Raw genomic sequence first — 22,516 nt, 5'->3', positions numbered from 1 at the left:
CCTTTTTTAAATCGTCCACATGCCTTGTCCTCAGCATACAATTCCTATATCGCCACCTACCTGACACATCTTCATTCCTATTTTGACCACAGTACTAACTCGTCAACATTATTTTACCATAAAATATCCTGACTGCCTTCTATAGATAAATCAATTGTATTGCTTTTTTCGAACTAAAGTTTTGTTAGCCTGTCATATTGACCTCCACCAATGCCAGCACGGTGGACCATATAGGAAAGTGGACAAGATAGGAATGTGATGAAATAGGAATATTGATGAATCAGAACAGTCGACCATATATTATCGTAACAGTCGACAATAATGAGAAGTTAAGAAGGTGACGAAATAGGATTGTGGACGAAGCGGTCCTGACTCAAATTTTCAATAAAACAACCGTAGATGAGCAGAGAAGTAGTTACGCTCTCATTTTAAAAAGGCTTGCTAGAGGATAAGGTATATCTATGCCTGCAGTAAAATGAGTGTACCTATATAGCTTTAGAGACCATAGTTAAAAAAATTAGACACTTTATGTACTTCATGCAAATTGTTTTTGCGCTATTTCTTTTGTTTTATGTGCCGGAGCTATATAAACTAATTACAGGCATAGATTTATCTAATGTATGTGCAAATTTACATTACAATCCAACACGTAGTTTTAAAATGAGAACGACTTAATTTGCCTGGGAAGGTGAAATTTGGCCGAGCTTGCTGCGGACTGTTAAAGTAAATAATAAAAAATTTCAAAATATACCCTTTCGGTTACACAGCTCTAAAAACGCAAAAAGAAAAAAGGAAAATTACATTTATATGCAAATTTATATATAAATGGACGAGTGCAATCTCAGTAATACGTGGCCTGGAATCGAAGCCATAATATAGGTATTGCAGAAGCCTTAGATACTTTGTGGCCTTGTCCTTCTGATTTGTAGTTTACATTCACTGCAATGCTATAAAATACTTAGTTGCAGGTATTAATGTATCACCCTGCACCTCCTTTTACTCACGTTTTACTTGAAAATATAATTTTAACTTTTAACGTGTTTGCTACGTTTTAAGTTAATTTTGTAGAGTTCCGTAGCAAATTACATCACGAGTGGCAATTTCACGAAATGCATTGCAAAAATGTTGGTACATCTTTATCGGAAGATTCCTTCAATAAACGTCTGTTTTGGGAAAAGGCATTGAGATATGGAACATTAAAATGTAGGACAATATTATTATTTATTGCATATCTCAATAAAAGAAAATTATTATCTATTTAAGTAGTATAGCCGCTGCTATTACCAAATGGTATTTTTTTTATATGTATGTATACGCAAGTTTATCTAATTTATGAGTAAATTTATTATAAATACTTATCTGTTGCAGGTGTTACTCGACGCATGGCGCGTGCGCTGGGGCAAGATGTCGGGCATGACGGGCGCCAGCATGCTGCGCACACGACGCAAGGATGTCAACCTCAAACCCAATCGGAAGTAAGTATACCTATCTTCAACGTCATGTCTAATTTCCGTATTGTAAAGTGTTATATAATATCCTGCAGTGGTAGCAGAAAGTTACCATGAAATCCAAACAGTATCTGCAAATGTACAATAATAACCTTCCCATTCAATTCCTTCAAACTGAACAAATCGTTGACAACTGCTAAGAAAAGCATGACCCCGAGGATACTTCCTCGCGGGACGCAATATTTAATGGTTTCCTAGTCATCAACAGGTCCTCCTATTCTGATATATTTTATGTGGTTCATCATGTAGTCCTTTAAGCACTTTAAGCTGGTTTCCTTTCAAACTTTCTTAAAATGATAAGATGGACACATTTCCGAACGAAAGTTTTAAATGTCTCATTCCTCCATTAACTCGATATCAAGAAGCGTTTTTCTTCCATTGTCTAATGTCTCACTGTCTTAGTCTCTTTTGCTATACTGGATCCCGGTTCGAGTGCCATCTTGATAATTAGCCTCGTGAATAATTCCTTTGTGTTTTGTTCATTCATATTGTTTAAAGTGTAATAGCTTATACAGTAAACTAATGTGGTAGTGTGCAGTGAATGTATAATTAATCTTGAAACGCGTTTAACCACCATTTTGGAGTCAACGGCCGGTAGTCCACGTGCTACTTGTAAAGTCCAGCTATCGCTTTACAAGAGCTAATAAAATCACCGTAAACCGTCTTGTACTAATCGTACGATTTTAGTCGTATTTAAAGCTCCCAATACCTTGATACTGGCGCGATAGTCCCACTGGACTGAAGCAATAAGTTTAAAAGAATTTGATATACTGACTCAAGAACAACTTGTAAGGCAGAAAAAAGTTGAAGGCTTTCAGCTGAAGTTGGCGAAACTATATAAAGGGCCTAGAGGCCTACCGTGAAAATAAAACATTGAAATTACTTTAACGACCTAAAGAATTGAATTGATTTTTTTCAGTAGGCACTCTGATGTCTTTATCTCAACACTGCCTTCATAATGTACAATATTTTTTTGCAGGTTGGACCGCAAGTCTTCGCGGGGCATGCTCTTCGAGAACGAAGAGCTGCGTCTGCGCACCATCAATATTAACGCGGAGGTCGAACGAGGTATAGCAATAGATCTCCTTATCATTATGCTAATATAGCATTTCACTTGACTAAGTGCATTCTTCTTAAATATATCTTCTGATGCCCATTACGCCCATGTAATTAATCAAAAAGTGGTTATAGTATCGTCAGCTCAACCAAAGACCAATAATTGCAAAAAAAAAAAAACAATTTTGTTTCATTACTACTACGGTTCACTATATGATTGAAATTATGGTAGTACATACCTTATTTATTATTATTACTGTGTTTTGGTTGTCAGGTAACGGTTTAGTTAAACGAGAGTAGACGACTAGACACTGATTAGAAGTTTCATTTTTATATGTCAATAAATAAGTAATCTCTGCTGACATGATTTTATTTCAGGGAAGGTATGAAGATAATTTATTTAGATAAAACATATCTGAGAACCACCGCTCGAAAACAGGGATGAAGGTCTCACAGCGTTAAAAATCTACTTTCTTATAGCTTCTTGAACACATTACAAATCATTTTTATTTTTTATGTATATTAACTTATTAATGGTATCTCCAACAGGACAGTCAGACATAAAGAAGCTAAAGCGAGAAAACGATCAACTAAAACGAGAGATTTCGGCGCTCCGCTACGAGTATGACCGTCTTGATCGCCTACTGCGTGACCGAAAATCATCGCCTGATAACTCTGACGTAAGCACTTAGACGGTCTTCACATAGGATGCGAGCTGCACTTCGCTTCGTACGTGAATTCAGGGCCATATCTCACCGAGACGCGATGGGAGCGCAACTAGTCGCCGGCTCTACGGCGGGTAGTCGGCCCGTATTTCATCTGGACCATCTGGTGTCCGCCTGGTTGGTGGTTGGTTGCCGGCGATATGGCCCTTAACACTATCTCACTCTAACACCGAAGCGGAGTGCGGATCCGGATCAGTATAATAAGTAGGCATCGGAGTTTTTATCGCACGGTAAGACTAATAATGAGCTACGGAGTCGACATTAGCAATAAAATTCAACTCATATGCATACTCATACTCAATCACCATTCATCTACTTATTACTGATAATCAAGGACAAGAATGTTGACAAGTTTGTAGTGATAAGATAACCTAGTTATAATAATGTCAGAATCGGGAGATATCTGCGTGACCGAGAACATTTCCCATTTTTTACAAATTTCGGTTACAATGTGAATACTATGCTAAGGTGGAGCTGATCTGAAACTCAGAAGGTAGCTAAAGGAACTCATCGACTGAAAACCACATCGAGTTTAGGCCAATTAAAAAAAGTCTCGACAAGTACTTGATGTAGGTAAAACTTACAAATAAAATAAGTACAGTAAGTGTGTCATATATGTTTTTGGCAGTAACTTATTTGTTTCTGTAGGATCTGCACCTGAGCGTATTCAAGTGTTGCTAAGGGGAAACAGTCTTAATTCTTTATTCTTTAAGTACTACTTTACTAAATGGCTATAGGTATAGACAGTTTAGGCACCTTAACAACAGAAATTAAATAAATTAATAAATATTATTGGGACGTACATACACAAATTGACTAAGTCCCAAGGTAAACTCAAGAAGGCTTATATTGTGGGTATTCAGACAACGATATATATAATATATAGAAAACGTAGAACGAAATCTAGCTAAAATACTTAAATACATAGAAAACATCCATGACTCTGTGCTCATCACACAAATTGATGCCCTTACCGGAGTTACCGGGATTCGAACTCCGATTATTTTTAAAGGACTATGCGTTAAAATGGCCCAAAAACCAGCGGAGTTGAGAATTAGGTAATTGGATTGCATATGAACTTCATTTCGTTCTATGGGCACCAGGCGGAGTTCCATTGCAGAACTTAGATATTGATATTTTATTCAAAATGTCGTCACTCTTAATACCTAGGCAGTAGAGTCCACCGCCAGGTGCGGGAACATGTACCCCTACTTGGATTGTATTGCCTAAATCCGAGATAAAATTCCGGTTGGTGCCCATATACCTAAATGAAGTACATAGACCAGGAGGCTCCACACTTTGTGTCTTGTGTCCATGGTCCTTACTCTCTTTTTCTACTCAGTCATCAGTCGTTAACGTTATACTTGTGGGAATGAGAAAAAAGTGAGGCAGTAGTTCGGCCCCGGACTAATCAACCGAACTACTCAAACTAGAGGAGATAAAGCTTTTAAGGATGTTTGAGAGTTAGAATAAGGATGAACCATACTCGTAAGGTCCGGATCCGAGCCGAGGCGTCCAAGACTTCGTATTCAATAGAAAGCATCATGTGATCGCTTTATGAAAATATAAGGGTGGCCGAATTGGACGACCTGCCACCTGCGCCATAGAATTTTATTTTTCCTTTACTTTTTCCGTTGGCTGGGCCACCTCAAAAGAATAGGTGAAGATCGTGCTGTAAAGAGGCCATATTTGGGTCGACCTACTGGACGCCGTCCTGTAGGTCATCCTAAGCATCGGTGGGCGGATAGAGTGGAGGTAGGTCTCCGTGAGCTCGACGTCAGTGAAAACTGGCGTGAATCCGCGCAGGACTGCGTAAAATGGGGTGCTCTTGTGTTTGAGGCCAATACTCATTTTGGGTCATTGCACCAAACTAGTAAGTTTTCCTAATTAAAACACGATACCGATATGCCAATAAACGGATCCCCACTATTTTTACACCTCGTAGAACATGAAGTATTCAAACGCCTCCGCCCGGACCTTTCTAACGTGAGTCATCCATTACACTTTCGAGTCTTTCCCACCTTCTTGTCACTCATAACCCAGCCTCTGACAGTCTGTACTCGAGTTTTGCCGATCGCATTTGGCAACCGGCCAAGGGCCAGAAGGCTAACGACCGCCGGTCCCTTGACCTATATGGGTAACGAGTATTCTTTGTACTGAGTGATAAAAGTTAAAAACAGTCCGTCAAACGTTGTGATTGCTACGTTGAATGAGATGGCCGTTGATACCTTCAGATCTCAGTGATATAAAGTTAAAAGTCTGGCAGGGTAAATGCGTCAGGATCTAAAAGGAAGGCGATCGGTATCTGGGTATCCACATGTAGAATATGAGACCAGTAAGCTGTCAGGTTTAATTTCCTTGCGGCATCAAAAAGGAATATATATATTAATAAACTATGTTATATCCATCTGTCGGGAAGCGTGTGTGAAGAAATGAATTCAGCGTAGTACCTTGATTTTCATAATAACATGAACTTTATTCGTAAGTGAAAATAAAGCAGTTTGCGTTGGCAGAACAAAACTCAGTTCCACAAGTTTGATCTTCTTTGCTGTCTATTTGTATGTAAATAAACCACAGTTTGCCATGGCAGGACAGCACGTCTGTATATAGCGCGTCTGTATGTAGCGCGTTTTCTACGAGTTCCACGACTTTGTTTTGCACTATGATATGAACTTAATGTTTTTGTATATAAAGCACAGTTTGCGTTGGCAGGACAGCGCATCTCTGTGTTGTAAGTGTTACATGACCTTGATTTTGATTGCAATGTAAACTTAATTTGTATATGAACAAAGTGCAGTTTTCATTAACAGAACAGCGCGTCTGTATGTAGAACCTGTTCCATCAGTTCCACAACCTTGATCTTCATTTTAACTTTATTTGTATGTAAATAAAGCACAGTTTGCCTTGGCAGGACAGCGCGTCTGTATGCAGTGCGTGTCCAGAATGCGCAAGTGTCGGATCCGGGAGGGTGTTCCATGACCTTGAAGCTGTTCCTGAGGAGGGCGAGGAGGGGAATAAGGTAAGGATACTTAATATTTAAGGATAACTAAACTAAATTTATAAGACGATTAAAGTACTTAATGAAAAATATAGACGCTAAAACGCTAATAAGCTATAGAAGCTAAGTACGAAGAATTTCCGCCACTTCCTATTTCTAAGGCATTCAATGCCATCGAGTGAGCGGGATAGCAGTATATACAGAGATAGGAAATGGCAGGTCAATGTACGAAATTGTCCGTGTTTAGCGTCCTTACTTTAGCAGCAGTTTTAGTAACTGAATTGTCATTGCCATACGTTACCGCTTGGTAAAGTACAAGCTTGTTGTTAAAGCATAACAGACGGAGCCTTCCTGTGCTACCACAACTGTTAAATCTACTGCTACAATGATTTGGAATACTTTTGCGTCAATCTTATGCCGGCTATACCCACTCGTCGAGAGCCTCTCGGCGAGACTCTCGGCAAACCCCAACCCAATCACAGAAGGGCGAGACCGGACAAGTAAGAGCGAGACGAGAAGGGAGCAGTATGTACAAGTCATTCTCAGCCCGTCTCGGGGTTTCTTCGCAACCAGATACAGTTTATCATGATTAAGATTTAATGCCGGTTGTTCACCCTCGTTTGTAGAGGTTTCAATAACAGGACTTCGAGTTTGAATAGCCGGCATTAAATCTTGATCATGTACTGTATCTAGTTGCGAAAGTTAGAAATATCTTATAGCATTTTCCTTTCTCATTCAAATAGTCCATGCGTTTTTGTTAAAAGAAAGAAAAAAAAATGTCCTTAAAAATAGTATGTGAGCTCTCTATTTCTTTTCTTAATTAATTATAAAAACCATAGTTTGTAGTAAGTAGCAAAATACAATGGTTTGGAGAAGAGAATTCTAACTGCAAAATGCTGCAAATGAAGTTCGCAGAATGGAATCAAAACAAAACGCAATCAAAACAAATTCATTCATAACGTCCTAACTAAATCTATCTGGTGACTAACCCGGAACCCAGAACATTGTATTACGTTTTCTAAGAACAATGCTATGAGCATTTACTTACACCCTACATCATATATGTAAACGACTTTGAACCTTACGATAGTTGGCAGAAGCATTAAAATGTATATTATAATTGTAAAGATGTATAGAGGAACAGTTGGTAGCAATTAGCCACGTGCTCGAATTTTCCAGATCGTACATAGCTTACATTTGAAAAAGATTAGCGACTACAGTTACGACGGCTCAGCGTCTGAGGCCCGTCGACTTGAGTGGGTGCTCGGAACGGGTTAACGAAAAATAGTATGAGTAGGTAACTCTAACTGGCACGGGTGCGTGCGACGGGTTTTACCCAGGTCCCACCCCTCAAACACCCGCGCAAGTCTGTGAAGGGTCTGTCTGAAGTCCGCGAAAAGTTATATCGGCTCGCTTTTCATAGCACTTGTCAAAATGTGGAATGTAGGTAAAACCTAATGCGGTTACAGTAATAACCAGGGCCCGTACATTTCATGCCGTTGATGTAAAAATGACGTAATTTCACATACAGTACGTAATTTCACGTAAAAATGACACTGTTAAAAATCGAAAATATGTAGGTATCATTTAATAACCTAACAATCTGTTATTTTGTTGCGTGACAGTAAGATGATAGTTAGTTAGACGTTTCTGTACTGATTGTCAAGTGTCTATATCAGTTAACTAAAGTGGTTAAATATGATTTATTATTGCGAAAATACTAATTGGAATCATACTCTATGTAGCGTAAAGTCATTTTTCCGTCAACGGCATGAAATGTACGGGCCCTGGTAATGACATTACTATTGCGACTGTGGCGAAACGACAGCGTGGCTTTTTCTTTGACATGCTCTCTAGCCTTAATCGGCTTAGATTTTACGAAAATTAAATAAATATACAATTTGTTAGGTTAAGTTACGCTTTTCGAAAATTAATACCTAATAAGAAATTGCCATATCGTATTTATCAAATGAATTTATTTATGTTCTTAAACACCAGAAAAAGCAAGCACACGGAAAACCACGGATTCCACCCACACCTAAGCAAACACGTCGCGGGGCTAATAAAGCCTCAACGCAGACCTTCGTACGTATGATTTGTGACCCTTGTGTTGGCGTTTGTAGAGTGCTAGATCAGTTAGGCCATTATTGTGTGATAAGTTCAGAAATACTGTAAAAATGAAACGTTACGTACATATTAATGTCGTTCGATGCCTAGAGGATCCATATGTGCTTAAGGACCTTTCTGTGATGGAAAGCCATATTTCATATCTGATCTGGTGATGTATACGAATGTCCAAAAACCGAATGAATTTTGAAATGGTTGAGAAACAAAAACTTTCTTTTAACATACATTGGATTTATTTAAATCCCATGTTTTCCTTCTGCATCGTATGAATATTAGAGTTATTTTTCTGTCCTCCGACGCTCTCCGGCCGTCATCTTTTGCTCTGCAGCGCCAAAGCGCTAAACGAAGTTGCCGCTTTCCGGCTCCGTCGACCAGAAAAATAGTATACAGTCACGTCTGAAAATATCGATACAGACAAAGTGGTAAAATTATGTATATTTTTGGCACGTTGTCCGTATCGATATGATTAGACGTGGCTGTAATACCTCGAACAGTAAATATCTTACTTTACTGTCCTAGGCATATAATAACTATTGTGTGCGAGTGTTTTATGTTTTCGTTTTCGCAGCGTTTTTAACCCGAGTGAACCCTCTGCCTATTTTCACTACACCTAACTCTTGACGCATCGACAAGCTTCCGACAGCCTCGAAATAGAGTCCATTAGGCAACCCATAACGATCCAAACTCATCCTTATTGCATGGGAAAAGAAAGTCCTAGCTATGTGAGTCAAGGGCGCTACAAAATATAACACCTAATGTAAGATTATAAATAAATTTAGTCGAGTCTCAGCCGCGCGCGCGTCGGTTCCTATGTGACAGTGGTTTTAATGTGTTTACAAAATCGTGCGAAATTTTGGAACCATGGGTTTTCAAATGTTCCTTAGGATGTTGATTTGCTGTCAAAGTGAAGTGATGAGTTGAATTGGCATATGTTCAGCGTTCATGTCATTATCTTGAGGGTATGTATTTTTGGGTGTAACGATCTGTCAGTTTCAGTGTGTAAAAGTGTCTAATTGTCACGATAGCTGTCAAGAGAAGATATTCTGTAACAGCACTTTGGATTAAAGTAAATGTCTTCTTTAAGGTCTAGAATTGTGCAGCAATTGACAGAACGGAAATATTTTTGCACGTAGGACTCAAGTGGTATAGTGAAAATAAATCAGCTATGACTGTGCAAATACATCTGCTGAAATATCATTACGGTAATAAAACTATTTAGCTGAAGGTATTAAACTGGAGTTATTTTTTTGTAGTATATACATATAATATATATATATATATCTATCTACTTGTGCTTCTGTTCTAGAAAATTTAGTTCAAGAAAAGGCCAGCAACGCACTTTGAACCCCTTCGGTGTCGCAGGTGTCCATGGGCGACCGTAATTGCCTATCTTCAGGCGATTTATCTGCTCGTTTATCCGATATAATAATTGTATTATCCAACAATCCAATTATAATAATTGTAACATATATTGATATGTTTCAAATTGTTAAAATAATCCTACCTATTCGAATGAATTTATTCTGAAGGAAATGCTAAAATTATTAACAAAAATATTTTAGTCGCCATTGTCTTTTCACACAAGTTTATCTATATCCCAAAACTACCTGTTCCTCTGGCCGAGCCTATTTCCCCCGAAATAAGTCTGCGAAAACACGTACCTATCGACGTCTAAATCGTTGCTTTAGCATTCAGGCCGGAGACGTGACGAGTCGTCATAAAGTTCTAGCGGGTCGTAAATAATATCCGTCCGTCCCGTCATAAACTCGTTACTCGAGACAAAACTGTAGAAACGAAAACACAGTAAGATGGTCAACTGGAACTTTGGGAATATGTTATTCACCAAACGTTTTCTCAAAACTATAGAAAGGTAATTGCTATGAATCCATATAAAACGTAAATGCAGCCATACATAGGTACCTAATTTCAGAGAATAGTCAATTGCTATAAATAACCAGTATAGTACATTGGAAAACGATACTAAGTATTTGAGAACTCTATCACTAATTTTACCTTCGAAAATTAAGAAGTCTTTAATTTAAAGTAGAGTCAAGAAAAAACCACCACATATAATCGTATTCACAATTGCATTTCATGAACTGATACAAAAACGCTATTTTCCAGAGCGGCGTTGAGTCCCCGTGCACATGCGACGACTGCCAGCAGCCCGAAGACATTCCCATAACCAAGCAGCCAACCAGCACGCAGATGACGCCCATGATGCCCAACGCTGCACCCAACTCGCAACCCCAACCCGGGCGGCCCGTGGATGTCCTCATCCACGACAACCAAGAACCACAATACTTCCAAAGCGTCACATCACCCCCCTACCATGTCACCACACCTCCCCCTCCAGGCTTCGTCCTCGCCCCTTACCAACCACCCCGATTCCACACCGGAGGAAACGTAGAAGACTTACTAGGAGATGTCCAAAACACACCCACGATACAGACAACCTTCATTCAGCAGAATTCCGTCTTCATGTGCGAAAGGAAAGTTTTGCAGAAATGCTGCTGTCAGAAACGCGAACCAGTACCAACGACGTCGCAAGATGAAAAACAGCAGTCTTATGTGACTGAAAAGAATATAGAGCTAACGTATGACTATCCAAGAAACACTCCAATCACTGCAGCTTCTAGTCCAAAATCTGGAGACGAGCACACAACGACAACAACAGAAGTGGCGAGCACTGTTGTATTCGTCGAACGAAGGATACCAGTGAAGCCGAAAAAGTTCGATTTCTTCTTCAGATCTCGCTCAGCCCCAGTTGGAGATCACGAAGAACCTATTTATGCAACTGTCAACAAATTACCAAAAAGATTAAGAAGGATGGAACTAGCCAATTTAGAGAAAGAAGTAGCTTACAAATCTGGCGAACCAGATTCTTCCACGCGGACAGAGCTAACGTTAAAAACCGACTCAGAATCTCAAGTACCTCATCCAGATGACGATACCAGTAGATCTGAAAGAGAAAAGTCCATAGTCCCACAAAGACCAGATTCTCCCAAAGCGAAGAAGCGGAAAAGATTCTCGCTGACGTTCAAAAAGAGGGAGAGAAAAAGAAAAGAGAAAAAGGATAAAAAGAAAGAGATGAAGAATGGAGTAGCGAAGGTGCCCGTGACAGAGAGTGATAATGAGAGGTTGATAGATAAGGAACAGGAGAAGCCTAAGCTTTGTACGCGGCATCGGCCGAGGAACACGTTGTCGTCGTCAAGCTCTGGCCCGCGGTACAAGCGGGATAGCTATCAGGTACTTATTTAAGATATTATTTTATATGTTAATAAGGGTCTACAGTATGAGGTTCTTCGAAAAAGGAGTGTACAGATTTTTTATGGGTCGGCAACGCGCATGTAACACCTCTGGAGTTGCAGGCGTCCATAGGCTACGGTGACTGCTTATATCATCAGCCGGGCCGTATGCTTGTTTGCCACCGCCGTGGTATAAAAAAATTAAATTAAATATTATACTTGGGCCGGTTAGTAAAAAAAAGTGAATGTGGTATAAATTCTGATCGTTTTTGGACAGTTCTAGTGTCCCCTAGACAAACGCCTCACTCTTATTTATTTTGTCGCGTGTCCTATGACAATCGCAGTTATACACGTGATAGCGTTTGTTTTCTGTACCTTTGATCACGCCAATAATTACGTCCATACTCCGCCTGCAAATATGCTTCCCATTCTTTCCATACCAACGAAATTCGACGCTTGTCACCAGTATTCAATACCTACATGAACAACCAACTCTTCTTCTTGTTCGTTCTTGTCTGATGGGTGCTGGTGCGCGGAAACGAAAACTTTTCTCGGGGAGCTGTAGGGGGGGTCAGAGGTTGTCCACCGCGATTGAACGCGGCAACGCAGCAGGCAGCTGTTCCTCAGTTTTTGTACAAGCGTGTATACTGTGGAGTGTGTGGTATGGACTACATCTGCGCGCCGGTCAGAGACCTGCGCGTGCAGTATAACAACACGTGGCGGGCGCTGTTCTGCCTGCCCCGCTGGTGCAGCGCGGGCGCCATGTTCGCAGAGGATCGCGCGCCGGGCTCGGAGCGAGGAGCGCCATCGCCAGAAAGGTAATCTACGCCTCCTTCAACACGCTACTGTCAGCGCTTAGAGAGTGGGACGCCAGCCCGCTACGCGAGCGCTGGAGAGGTTACCACAAGCCTATCGTGACGGGATTGGGGTGACCCGGGACGCAGGCCCTTATTTAAATTTTAGTTTAATATAATGTTATTTTAATTTTGTTATGTTATTGAATTGTATTTTATCTTATTTTGTAATGTAATTGTATTATGTTTAAATGTATATGGAAATAATTTTCTGGATTCAATTAATTTCATTCATTCATTTGCGTCGGGTGCGATGCGGGTAGGGTTGTTCGAATAGTTTTATTTATAATTAAGTTTATGTATTTTTTTACTAATAAACTGTTTCTATTTCCAGGAGATGACGACATCCCACTCAGAGCACGAGCGAACGAACAGCGTCTGCTCCTCCGTCAACTCCCTGGCTTCAGCGTGCACCCACAAATCAAGAAAACTTTCCGCTCCGCCCATCGCTGACGGGTCCATACCCTGGTGCGGGTGCTGGGGTGCGGGCTGTGTGTGATGGGCTATGGACCTCGTCGCACTTAATAATGCAGGAAACTCTGCCTCGCCCGTCGCTGGAAAGTCCCATACCCTGGCGCGGGTTGTGTTGGGCTCCAAACGTGTGCAGTTCTAAAGCAGGGCAGCTAAAGGCATAGTTAAACTCCCTGGCGTCAGACTACACCCATAAATCCAGGAAACTCCTCTCCACCCGCTGCTGACGGGTCCATTTCCTTGTGTGGGTTCTGGTTGTGTGTGATAAGCTAGAGGTATTGTTCAATAAGATATCAAAGAAGTAAAGCAAGGTGCCCGTTTGAGAATCTGTCACCATCGAAAGCTTAAACTTGACATTGACATTTCACGCCAAAGCAAGCCCTACAGTTCGCGCTTGCGCGTGAGCAGTACCTATGCAATAGAGGTCGGGCACATGTTGTTGGTAATACTTGAGGTCCGAAGGATTACAGAAATTTCTCAAAATTTTTATGGAAAATTTTCCTTTAGTTTTTGTGGAATTTTCTAGATGAAAACATCTAGAAAATTCCACAAAAACTTCTTGAAAAATCAAGAAGTTTCATAACTAGGCTTGGGACTTTTGGATGCTCGCCGTGGTTTTAAAATCCACGGAGTCGCCATTATGTTATAATATTATTTTCGAAGTCAAAGTGTAAAAATAAAATATTATATTAGTTGTCATGATTTATGCTGTTATATAGGTAATAAACACGTTATTATGACTACATTTATGAAGGAAAATGTGAAAAATAAATACCGTTCCCCAAAAATTCGCAAAAATTCTAAATCCGTTATTTCCGAAGTTTACCGATGAAAAATTATGAAATTTTTACATAATATTAACTACACTATAAATTTTATTTTATAATCACATCTGAATTGGTAACTTTTTTATTAACAAAAAACATTTCCGAATTATGTTTGCAATTTAACCAACTTGCGTTTATAACACTTGAAATTTCTATGCCATTACATTCAAGACACCTTTTTTCAAATAAAAGAACAATTTTTGAAATCGGTTTACATGATAGACAATTATCCTCGAAAAACCAACATACGTGCATTACATCGCGCAAATTAGTTAAACAATTTGCCGATAGATGGCGCTATACACAATTATACTTAGTATAGATACTTATGTTCAAAAGTCTTTCGACTTTATAGTTACACGAGATAATTCAAAGTTTGTACGGAACCCTCGGTGCGCGATTAAAACGAACTCGTTCGTAAATAAATAAATAATAATAAATATTATAGGACATTATTACACAAATTGACTAAGCTCTTGACCGGTTTTTTATTTTTGATTAAAGACGGTTTAAGCAATTTATGATTTATGATATAATATAAAATGAATAGTTTAACGACTTGCGACATTGAGTCCTGGTTAGAGCCGTATAAGGAGTTAAAATATGATGAAGAGAAGTCTTGTATATTTTGTTCTTTATGTGATGTATATTTCAAAGCAGAAAAAAATATGTTTATTGTAAAAAATATATAAAATAATGGCGACTCCGTGGATTCTAGAACCACGGCGAGCATCCAAAAGTCCCAAGCCTACATAACGTTTTGAATACTTTCTCAGACTTGTACATCTGTAGATAGCAACAAAGGGTATGATTGATATAAATTTAAGCAAGGTTCAGAATGATGTATGAATGGATGATGCTCTGTGGATTTATAAAAAACATGTTACATAACTACAATAACTAGGTGCAATAGGAATTTTGTTATCCCGCCACCAATATACTCGTAGAGTAGTCTTGTTTACACTTAGGCTAAGCTTCGGGTAAAGTTAAATCTTTTAAAGATACACATACCATGGACCAAAGAAACTAAGATCTTAATATATGAAGTTTTATTGTAGGTTCCGAAGTACATAATAGGGATTTAAATTAACTTTTGTACTGCCAGAAATAGTACAGTTAGAGATTAGAACAAAACATATAGTTCCCTTCCGATTCCTTTATAAGGTGAAGATGTGGGAAAAGAGAGGAGAGGAGATGACCTCCTTTCCCTGCCCCGGTCAAATAAACTGCTTGTTCCACCTGACCTTTCTAAAGCATAATTTAAAAGCATTACACTTACACAATATGTTGAATTACAGTAAGTATAAATTTCATTGTTCAATTTGATCACAGAGGAATGTTAGGTGTACATAGAACTTAGTTGAATAATGAGCTTAAATTGGTTAAAGGATGGTGCAATCTTATGGTAAAACATATCTGTTATATTATGAATAAAATATTTATTGTACAGTTATATCTGCAAGATGGTGTTTTATTGATTTACTAAATTGTTTCAGTTTCACGTGTATAAATAAAATTGTTTAACCCTCAGGCGCCAAGAGCGCAAAAAGTAGTCGTGACTATTCGTATTCTAAATGACAAGAACGTTTATAAATGTTAACAAATTGTGGTCAAAAGGTTAAAATAAATCGGTTTTACCCTTTAGTTTGTGTGTGCTAAGGATCCTGCCCGATGTTTATTAGCATTTTTTCAAAAATGCTTTTTTTCAGCTCTACACCGGCGAGGTTTAAACGCACGACTTTTGACCAGCATACCCATGAAAGGTTAACTGACATTAGTTTATGAGATACTAAAGGTATGTTCAACTAATTATACCAATACCATAGGCAGGTGACTGTCAATAAAACGCTTGATAATTACATAGATGGTTATTTATTATAAAATATGCCACATTCTTGTGAACTGCGAACAGTCGCGACGCACATAGCGGGTTCTGCGCCGACTGAGCCTTCCTTTGCCATACAATATCACAACAATCAAATACTTTACAGAACTATTCGACATTCGAAAGACATATTGATACAAATCCACTGACGCATGACAAAATGCACACAAACATTTAGCGGATTTTTCGCAAATAGCGATCTTTGTCAACAGAAGCAAGTCGTGAGAAACTTAATCCGTCTAAAAATCTAAAATTAATTTGTTTTAGACGTAACACTATTTGTAATCTATCGTAAACCATTATCATGAATCATGATGTATGCCTTTGTGAGTGTCGAATAGCTTTCAATAGGTCAACATCAGTAAAATGTCAACATATGATAGACCTAAAAAATCTTCAGATCAAATAATTGTTTTGAAAATTATAGCGCTCATATTTTGACATCAAACTATTCTATAGTCGACCATTAATAAATTACGTGATAAATTGAGCTAAAATAAATATTTTACTGCCATTTCCAATTATACAAATATAAATCGTATCATTCACGAAGACGTGTGCCTTGACTCGTATTGTCATGTTAATAAAGGTTAGATTTGACAAATCTGCGCGTCATCGTGGATGACACGAACTATACAAACGCTGCATGGCCGCAAAGTTCAATGTTCAGGACAAGCTTTATGTCGAAAAGGCATTCTCTAGCTTTTTGGCGTTTAATTTTATTTCATATTACTTACAAAGCACTCGAAAGATATACTCTTGTAGTTTGATAATAAAACTAGGACTCTTCACAACAGTATATTAGATTCAAAATGTTAAGGTTACTTCCAAAACAAAATCAAACAAAATATAAAAACGAACGTTTATTTAATTTTATTGAGAATTCCATTTATGTCGCCAATTAGCCATACCCCGCAAGCGAGCCGGCAAATCTGTGGCAGAGGTACGTCAGAGTTATCATTTCTACGAACAAATTAAAATGCAATAAGTAAATATTTTCTTCTTTGTTCTCAAGCACATATTTGAAAGAAATATGGAAATAAACGTGATTTCATGAACAAAATTACAAACACATTGACACGCATTTAATATTGACTATAACATGTTAACTTATTTTCTTTGATACAATTAAACCGGGTTATATCTGAAGGTCAATAAGAATCTAGTTAAATTTTATGAATCCTACGTACAATAAAGTCTTAGTAAAATGGTTTTAGTATAATCGCGAACCTTGTCATACAACTGTCATATGCCACGGTTTTGTCAGCTGTTGCGGGGTCTGCCAATTACTCACGCAATAAAATGGTAGTTACGCGTTATCGACGGTATAATGACTGGATAAAGCTCCCGTATTTTCTGTCGAGCGGTAAGCTAATACGTTTGCTCTATCACAATTCGTAACCGCGTTTGTCATACGCTACAGTCCCAATTTGACATAAAACTTGTTCTAATGATAATCTTAACCTATATTAATGTATACGAGACCAATTCCTTTCGTAGCTACCAACTAGAAGGCAATCTCGTCCAGCGCCAGTATCATGGTCGCATTTTTATCTCTCGTCATGTCATGCGTCACTTTCGTTCTTACATATCTGTTAGAACGTGACAGACATGATGACAGATGATAAAAACCGGCCATCTTAGCCTTACAGATCACATTACCAAATCACATTCCTATCGAGCCACAACAATTTACCATTCGACTATTCGAGCCGATACGATGCTCGCTCACTGCTCCCAAAGAAACTTAGGTAGGCATACATATTCCAATTAACGATTGAAATGAAATCAATCGTCATTCTCGATTGACCTGTTAATCTCTAACAGCGATGGAGCGCTTAATCGTCAATCGTGATTGAATTCTGCCAAAACTTGTTTATAATTTTGTTCTAAGGTTCATTATGTTAGGAACTTGATCCACGTGATCAAAACGTCTTAAGCGCCATGAATTTCAATGCGCTTACGATATGTTAGTCGCGATGATGATGTCTTTATAGTTTACCGTCGCAGAAGTGACAGAGTTAGAAATTATTTTCCATGAAAATTTTACCACTAAAGCGACATAGTCATTCCCTATACTCCGTTTTTTTTGCATTAGGAAGAACGTAGGCGAATTTGACGCCTTTTTATTGAAAAACCCTTCTGAAAAATAAGTCACGACAAATATGTAGCAATTATAAATCATATACGATCGTTTACATAATTTTGCTTTCATAAGTAATAGTTACAGATGTTTAAAAACAGTTTTCAATAAAAAGACGAGATGATACCTTTTTTCTAATGCAAAAAAACGAACTATACTTTATTGATGTTGTTTTAGTATAATTTTCTCATACGAATACAAATGTCAAAGGAGCAGTAAATAAAAATAAAATAGGGATAAACAGTATAGAGTCAGAACAAGATAAGTTGCCAGCGATTTTGATAGCCCAGAATGTGCAAGTGTTAAGTAAACGTTATAATTTCATAGTAGTTTGACATTTAAAATAACACTTGGACTCTCAGATGTCAAAATCGCTGCCAACTTATCTTGGTCTCTCTCTCTATTATCATATGGAGGTGGAGTATGAAAACGTCTATACCTAAGTTTCTATGGTTTCCCATCATCATCATCTCAACTCAGGCAATGAGGCTTCAGTCGGCCAAGCGTACATTGATTCTACTAAGAACATTAATGATCCTACACGAAACGGACGAACGCAACCATACAAAATGTTCACAACTCTTGGAAAACATCTAAGGCCCGACACAGACAGACTGCATTGCAGCTGCAACATGCGCAACATGCAGTCGGTCTGTCTTGGGTTTGCGCTTCTAAAAAAATGGCACAGGTTCCATCAAATTACAGCATTACAAAATACGTAAAATGAAAATAAAAAGTAACAAAAATATTCACTTTAAAAACTCTCATAAAAAATATCTCAATAAATAAATTACGAAAATAAAACACGTAAAATGAACGAATGTACAATATTTACATCGAATTGCCTTTTTTTATCCATAATTGCGTTTTCGAAAAAACATTAGGGGAAGTTCCTTGAAATCAACAAGCGTTTTTGTCTTCGTGAGATCTACGAAAAAGCGAAAATTTCTAGAAAAATAAATTAGAAGACAGGTAGGCTCTATGTATTTTTCGATTCATAGTAAAATATCAAAAATTCCTTTACATCATTCCCCTAATGGACATGATATTTTGTCTCGCTCGCACACTCGCTCGGTCACCACCGACGCGAGTGTGTAAGTAAAACGGTGATATAATGACATTATATCGATAAAAACTTACTTAGATACACCTTACTTAATGGAGACACCTAATATATTAAATATACTTATGAGTAGTTACAATGATTCCTTGCATAATAACACAAATCCATCGAATTGCATTGTTGTTGGAAAAGTGTTTTTTTACAAAAGTCAAATTAAATATCTATTTGGCAAATAAAACGAAGGTTATACCGGGCACATACTGCGCTCATAAAATATCAGAGCAAGATAGCGGATATTGCTTGGCCATTCAGACATTTTATTGGGTCATAAGCCAAGCGAACAGGTGTTATCGCCATCTCGCTCTAACATTAAAAGCTAACGCATAAAGTTAGCGCCAGATATAATCGCCCTAAACATCCTTATATATTTAACTCGAAAGGCGATATCGCGTCCATATTGCATCCGCAGTGAAGGCGATACCGCACGGACAGAAGCACATTCAGTGTCAGTCTATATTAAACACTTAAATACAATGTAGGCCATCAGCTATACATTAGCAAATACACTAACCGTACATTCAAGGATATAAAATGGGAAAAATCAGTCTAAGGATATTTTAAGGTAAGCTGCCGATCGGAAAGTGATTTAAAAAAACTGTTGGATGACAAACAGATGTAAAGAATTAAACTAAAAAGACTTAAAAGGTTCCCTTGAATTTATGAGTATTTTGTAAGTTTACTTGACTATTTTTATATGTTTGACTGTCATCTTCTGGCCTGAATCGGAAACATAAACATGTAAGCAAGTGCTGCCATCTACCGTTCACGTACATTTTCTTGTGCATAGTAGGTTCTGCCATCTTGTGGGCTACATTGAAAGCATAACCTTCACATTTACTTCGCGCCAAAAATTTGACGTCTCATGTGTTCCCCTACAACTTATACACGCTCCCATGGAAAGTATGTTGAACCACGCCGACAACACAAACAACTTTAAAATATCGACGTTAGAATATTGATCTGACCAACTCAGAAAATGTGTACATTACTATTGAAATAAATGGCACTGAAGTCAAAATCGACTATAAACCGTATTCTGGTTTAATCTATAATTAATTCAGATCTAATTCATGTTCCTGTTATAATCAGAATACACCTGTCTTCGAGCAACAGAGCAATCGAGTCGGCATTCGCACTATTTCCCCTCTGCCCGACGCACATGCCCAGCTGGGCATAGGGAGCGTGCGTGAACTGTAGGAGGCAGCACAGGAGCCAACAAATTTTTGGCGCGAGGCGTAAATGTGATGTTTATTGTTCCGATGTAGCCCACAAGATGGCAGCACCTACTATGCACAAGAAAACACGTGACGTGTAAATGTACATGTTTATGGTTCCGATTTAGGCCACAAGATGGCAGAGCCTCCAACGCGCACGGTCCCTATAGCGCAGTGTTGTGACTCGTCCGTACACAATAAGAGATCGAGGTGTGCAAGATTTGTCTTTGACGTGTATCATTTTCTACGTACAAAATTGGTTATTTTCTATGTATTTGTGTCGTCATTACAGATTGGATTTTGTATGTAGTGAGTGAGAATTGCGACAGTGTGGACGTTTGGGCTCCTCCCTTCCGATGTGTCGGAAGGCGGGGTTGCTCGAAGACACCTGTATATTACTTGCAATATCTTTAACATAAGATTTATATCAGATTTGGTTAGGAGGTTTTAAAATAATACATCATAATGAGGCAAGATTTTTCTGTGTAACGAACCTATCTAGCGTGTATCTACATATTTCATCTATTACGGTTTGCCATGGGTGAAAAGGACGGAAAATGTCCTTTGTGCCGTTCAGACATGACAGAAGGAATTATTGATATATTTTATAACGAATAAATATATTCGAATAATAATGGCGCGGGGGAATAAAGAAACCACAGTGTAGCGAGGAGTTGCCAACGACTAGAACAAACACTTATTTTAACAATCAAATGTATATTTATTTCTGGAAATAAATCAAACTCAAACCCAAAAGTAGTTTAGAAAGTTAGCCATTTTTTATCTTACACAGATATACAAGACAAATTAAAAAAAAAACGAATGCCATGTCTGAACCGACTTATTTAAAAAATAAAAACATTTAAACACTTCGCAAGCATTTCAACACCGATCCCTATGATATCGATTAAAAACAACGATTACGCGAATATCACTATCTAAAAATATTTATAATTAACAATTACTTATTTTACTTTATACGACTGAACGGAATGTGCTCATTAAGTACGGTGCGTTGAACGAAACGCAAAACGCAAACAGTACCATAGATAATATTTTTTTAATGATAGCGAATGCGTTTCGTTCAAAAACCGCGGTTTTACATGGTGTTGTCATTGCTTTATCATTACGCTTAGAAAACGTTTACTTTTCCATTAAATAGTTTGTGCATGAATTTCAACCTTAACGCTATTATAAATTGCGATATAATTTGAATAACACCTAGTTAAAATACTGATTCGATTTTGATTCAAAAACAAATGCGAAAGAAATTCGTCTATCATATTTCGTAAAGCTGAAAATTGCAAGCATTCCCGCTTTAAATTACTAAGCATATTGATATGAAAAAGGTTGATTATAACTTATATTCGAAAATAAAAGTTGAAATATCGAGAGACATACAAAACAAACTATATTATAATGTTTAAAATCTGATGTATAGTCTCTCTTCCATACAATTATATTTCAGACTTAATAATGCTTTCCTTACATTACCAATGAAAAAGGAACAATACACCAGAAGTGCCAGTATGTGGTCAAAACCATTTCTTTCATATCGGACAAGTTAGAAAGTGACAGCTGTTATGGTATAAATTTAACATACTAGCACCCAAAGCTTCACTGTTGATTTCGAGCCAATCAAAAAACAGTTCTAAGTCCTCATACATAAAGTTGGCTTTATGGTGCCGAAACCAGAGCAACAATTGCGGCAACTTTCTCTTTTACTTCAATTAAGGCGTAATTAGAGTGACAGAGAAAGATGCCTGCCATTTGCGAACTTCGGTATTCGCGGTAGGTCTCAGTGCTGTATGCGTCCACGATTGAATACCTAATGTCGTAACCGATAAAGGCTAATATTGCGTACAATAAATAGCAGAACTTACGCTAGCGTATATAACTCACTGGGAACGTAGACACGTTCGTACAACCGCGTCACACGCCTTCCAACACGAATGCAACCTGCATTGTGGGTTCCTGGAACAGACATAACATTTTAAAGCAAGTTTAAAAAAAAATTAAAGCAATTATTTTTTGTAAATATCACACTGTAAATTCTGCACTTTTGGGTGAGTATTTAATCTTATGCGACTGTCATTCACTTAATCTTATTACATTGACAGTTCAAACTGCACTGTAACATTCAAAATTAAATTGAAACTACCCAGGCCATATCAGTATGTCATTCTTTCCAAAAAAATATCCCAGATTCTATCCATGCAAACATTACTAAAATTGGCTGAATAGGATTTTCAAATTCTCTTTTTTGGATAGCTTTAGCGGGAGGAAACCGATGTATTATTAGGCGTCTTAGAGCATTCATTAAACGGGATATGCGGG

The 22,516-nt window shown here is 38.0% G+C and overlaps 2 protein-coding genes across 5 annotated transcripts in view; one reads left to right on the top strand and one right to left on the bottom strand.

Annotated features, from left to right (window-relative positions):
- The window catches only part of LOC133530765 (uncharacterized), a 70,729-nt gene extending 55,453 nt beyond the window's left edge, over positions 1 to 15,276 (top strand). For 2 of the 4 annotated variants that reach the window (XM_061868830.1, XM_061868832.1), the window contains exons 2-8: positions 1,369 to 1,475; positions 2,488 to 2,576; positions 3,114 to 3,244; positions 6,201 to 6,308; positions 8,286 to 8,372; positions 10,539 to 11,663; positions 12,851 to 15,276. In XM_061868830.1, coding sequence (XP_061724814.1) covers positions 1,369 to 1,475; positions 2,488 to 2,576; positions 3,114 to 3,244; positions 6,201 to 6,308; positions 8,286 to 8,372; positions 10,539 to 11,663; positions 12,851 to 13,015 — 1,812 coding nt within the window. In that variant the 3' untranslated portion in view covers positions 13,016 to 15,276. Of the gene's footprint in view, positions 1 to 1,368; positions 1,476 to 2,487; positions 2,577 to 3,113; positions 3,245 to 6,200; positions 6,309 to 8,285; positions 8,373 to 10,538; positions 11,664 to 12,850 lie in introns of those variants that run through there. The other 2 variants (XM_061868831.1, XM_061868833.1) reach the window with 2 other exon arrangements.
- Positions 15,277 to 15,669: 393 nt separating this feature from the next.
- The window catches only part of LOC133530769 (rho GTPase-activating protein 190), an 83,219-nt gene continuing 76,372 nt past the window's right edge, over positions 15,670 to 22,516 (bottom strand). Inside the window, exon 40 of the mRNA XM_061868837.1 lies at positions 15,670 to 22,153. The gene's annotated coding sequence lies outside the window, so the exon portion shown is untranslated. The remainder of the gene's footprint in view (positions 22,154 to 22,516) is intronic.

The sequence above is a fragment of the Cydia pomonella genome, chromosome 23, assembly GCF_033807575.1.
Source record: "Cydia pomonella isolate Wapato2018A chromosome 23, ilCydPomo1, whole genome shotgun sequence".
NCBI lineage: Eukaryota > Metazoa > Arthropoda > Insecta > Lepidoptera > Tortricidae > Cydia > Cydia pomonella.
The sequence above is the reverse complement of the archived record's forward strand: the minus strand, read 5'-3'. Positions and strand labels throughout refer to the sequence as shown.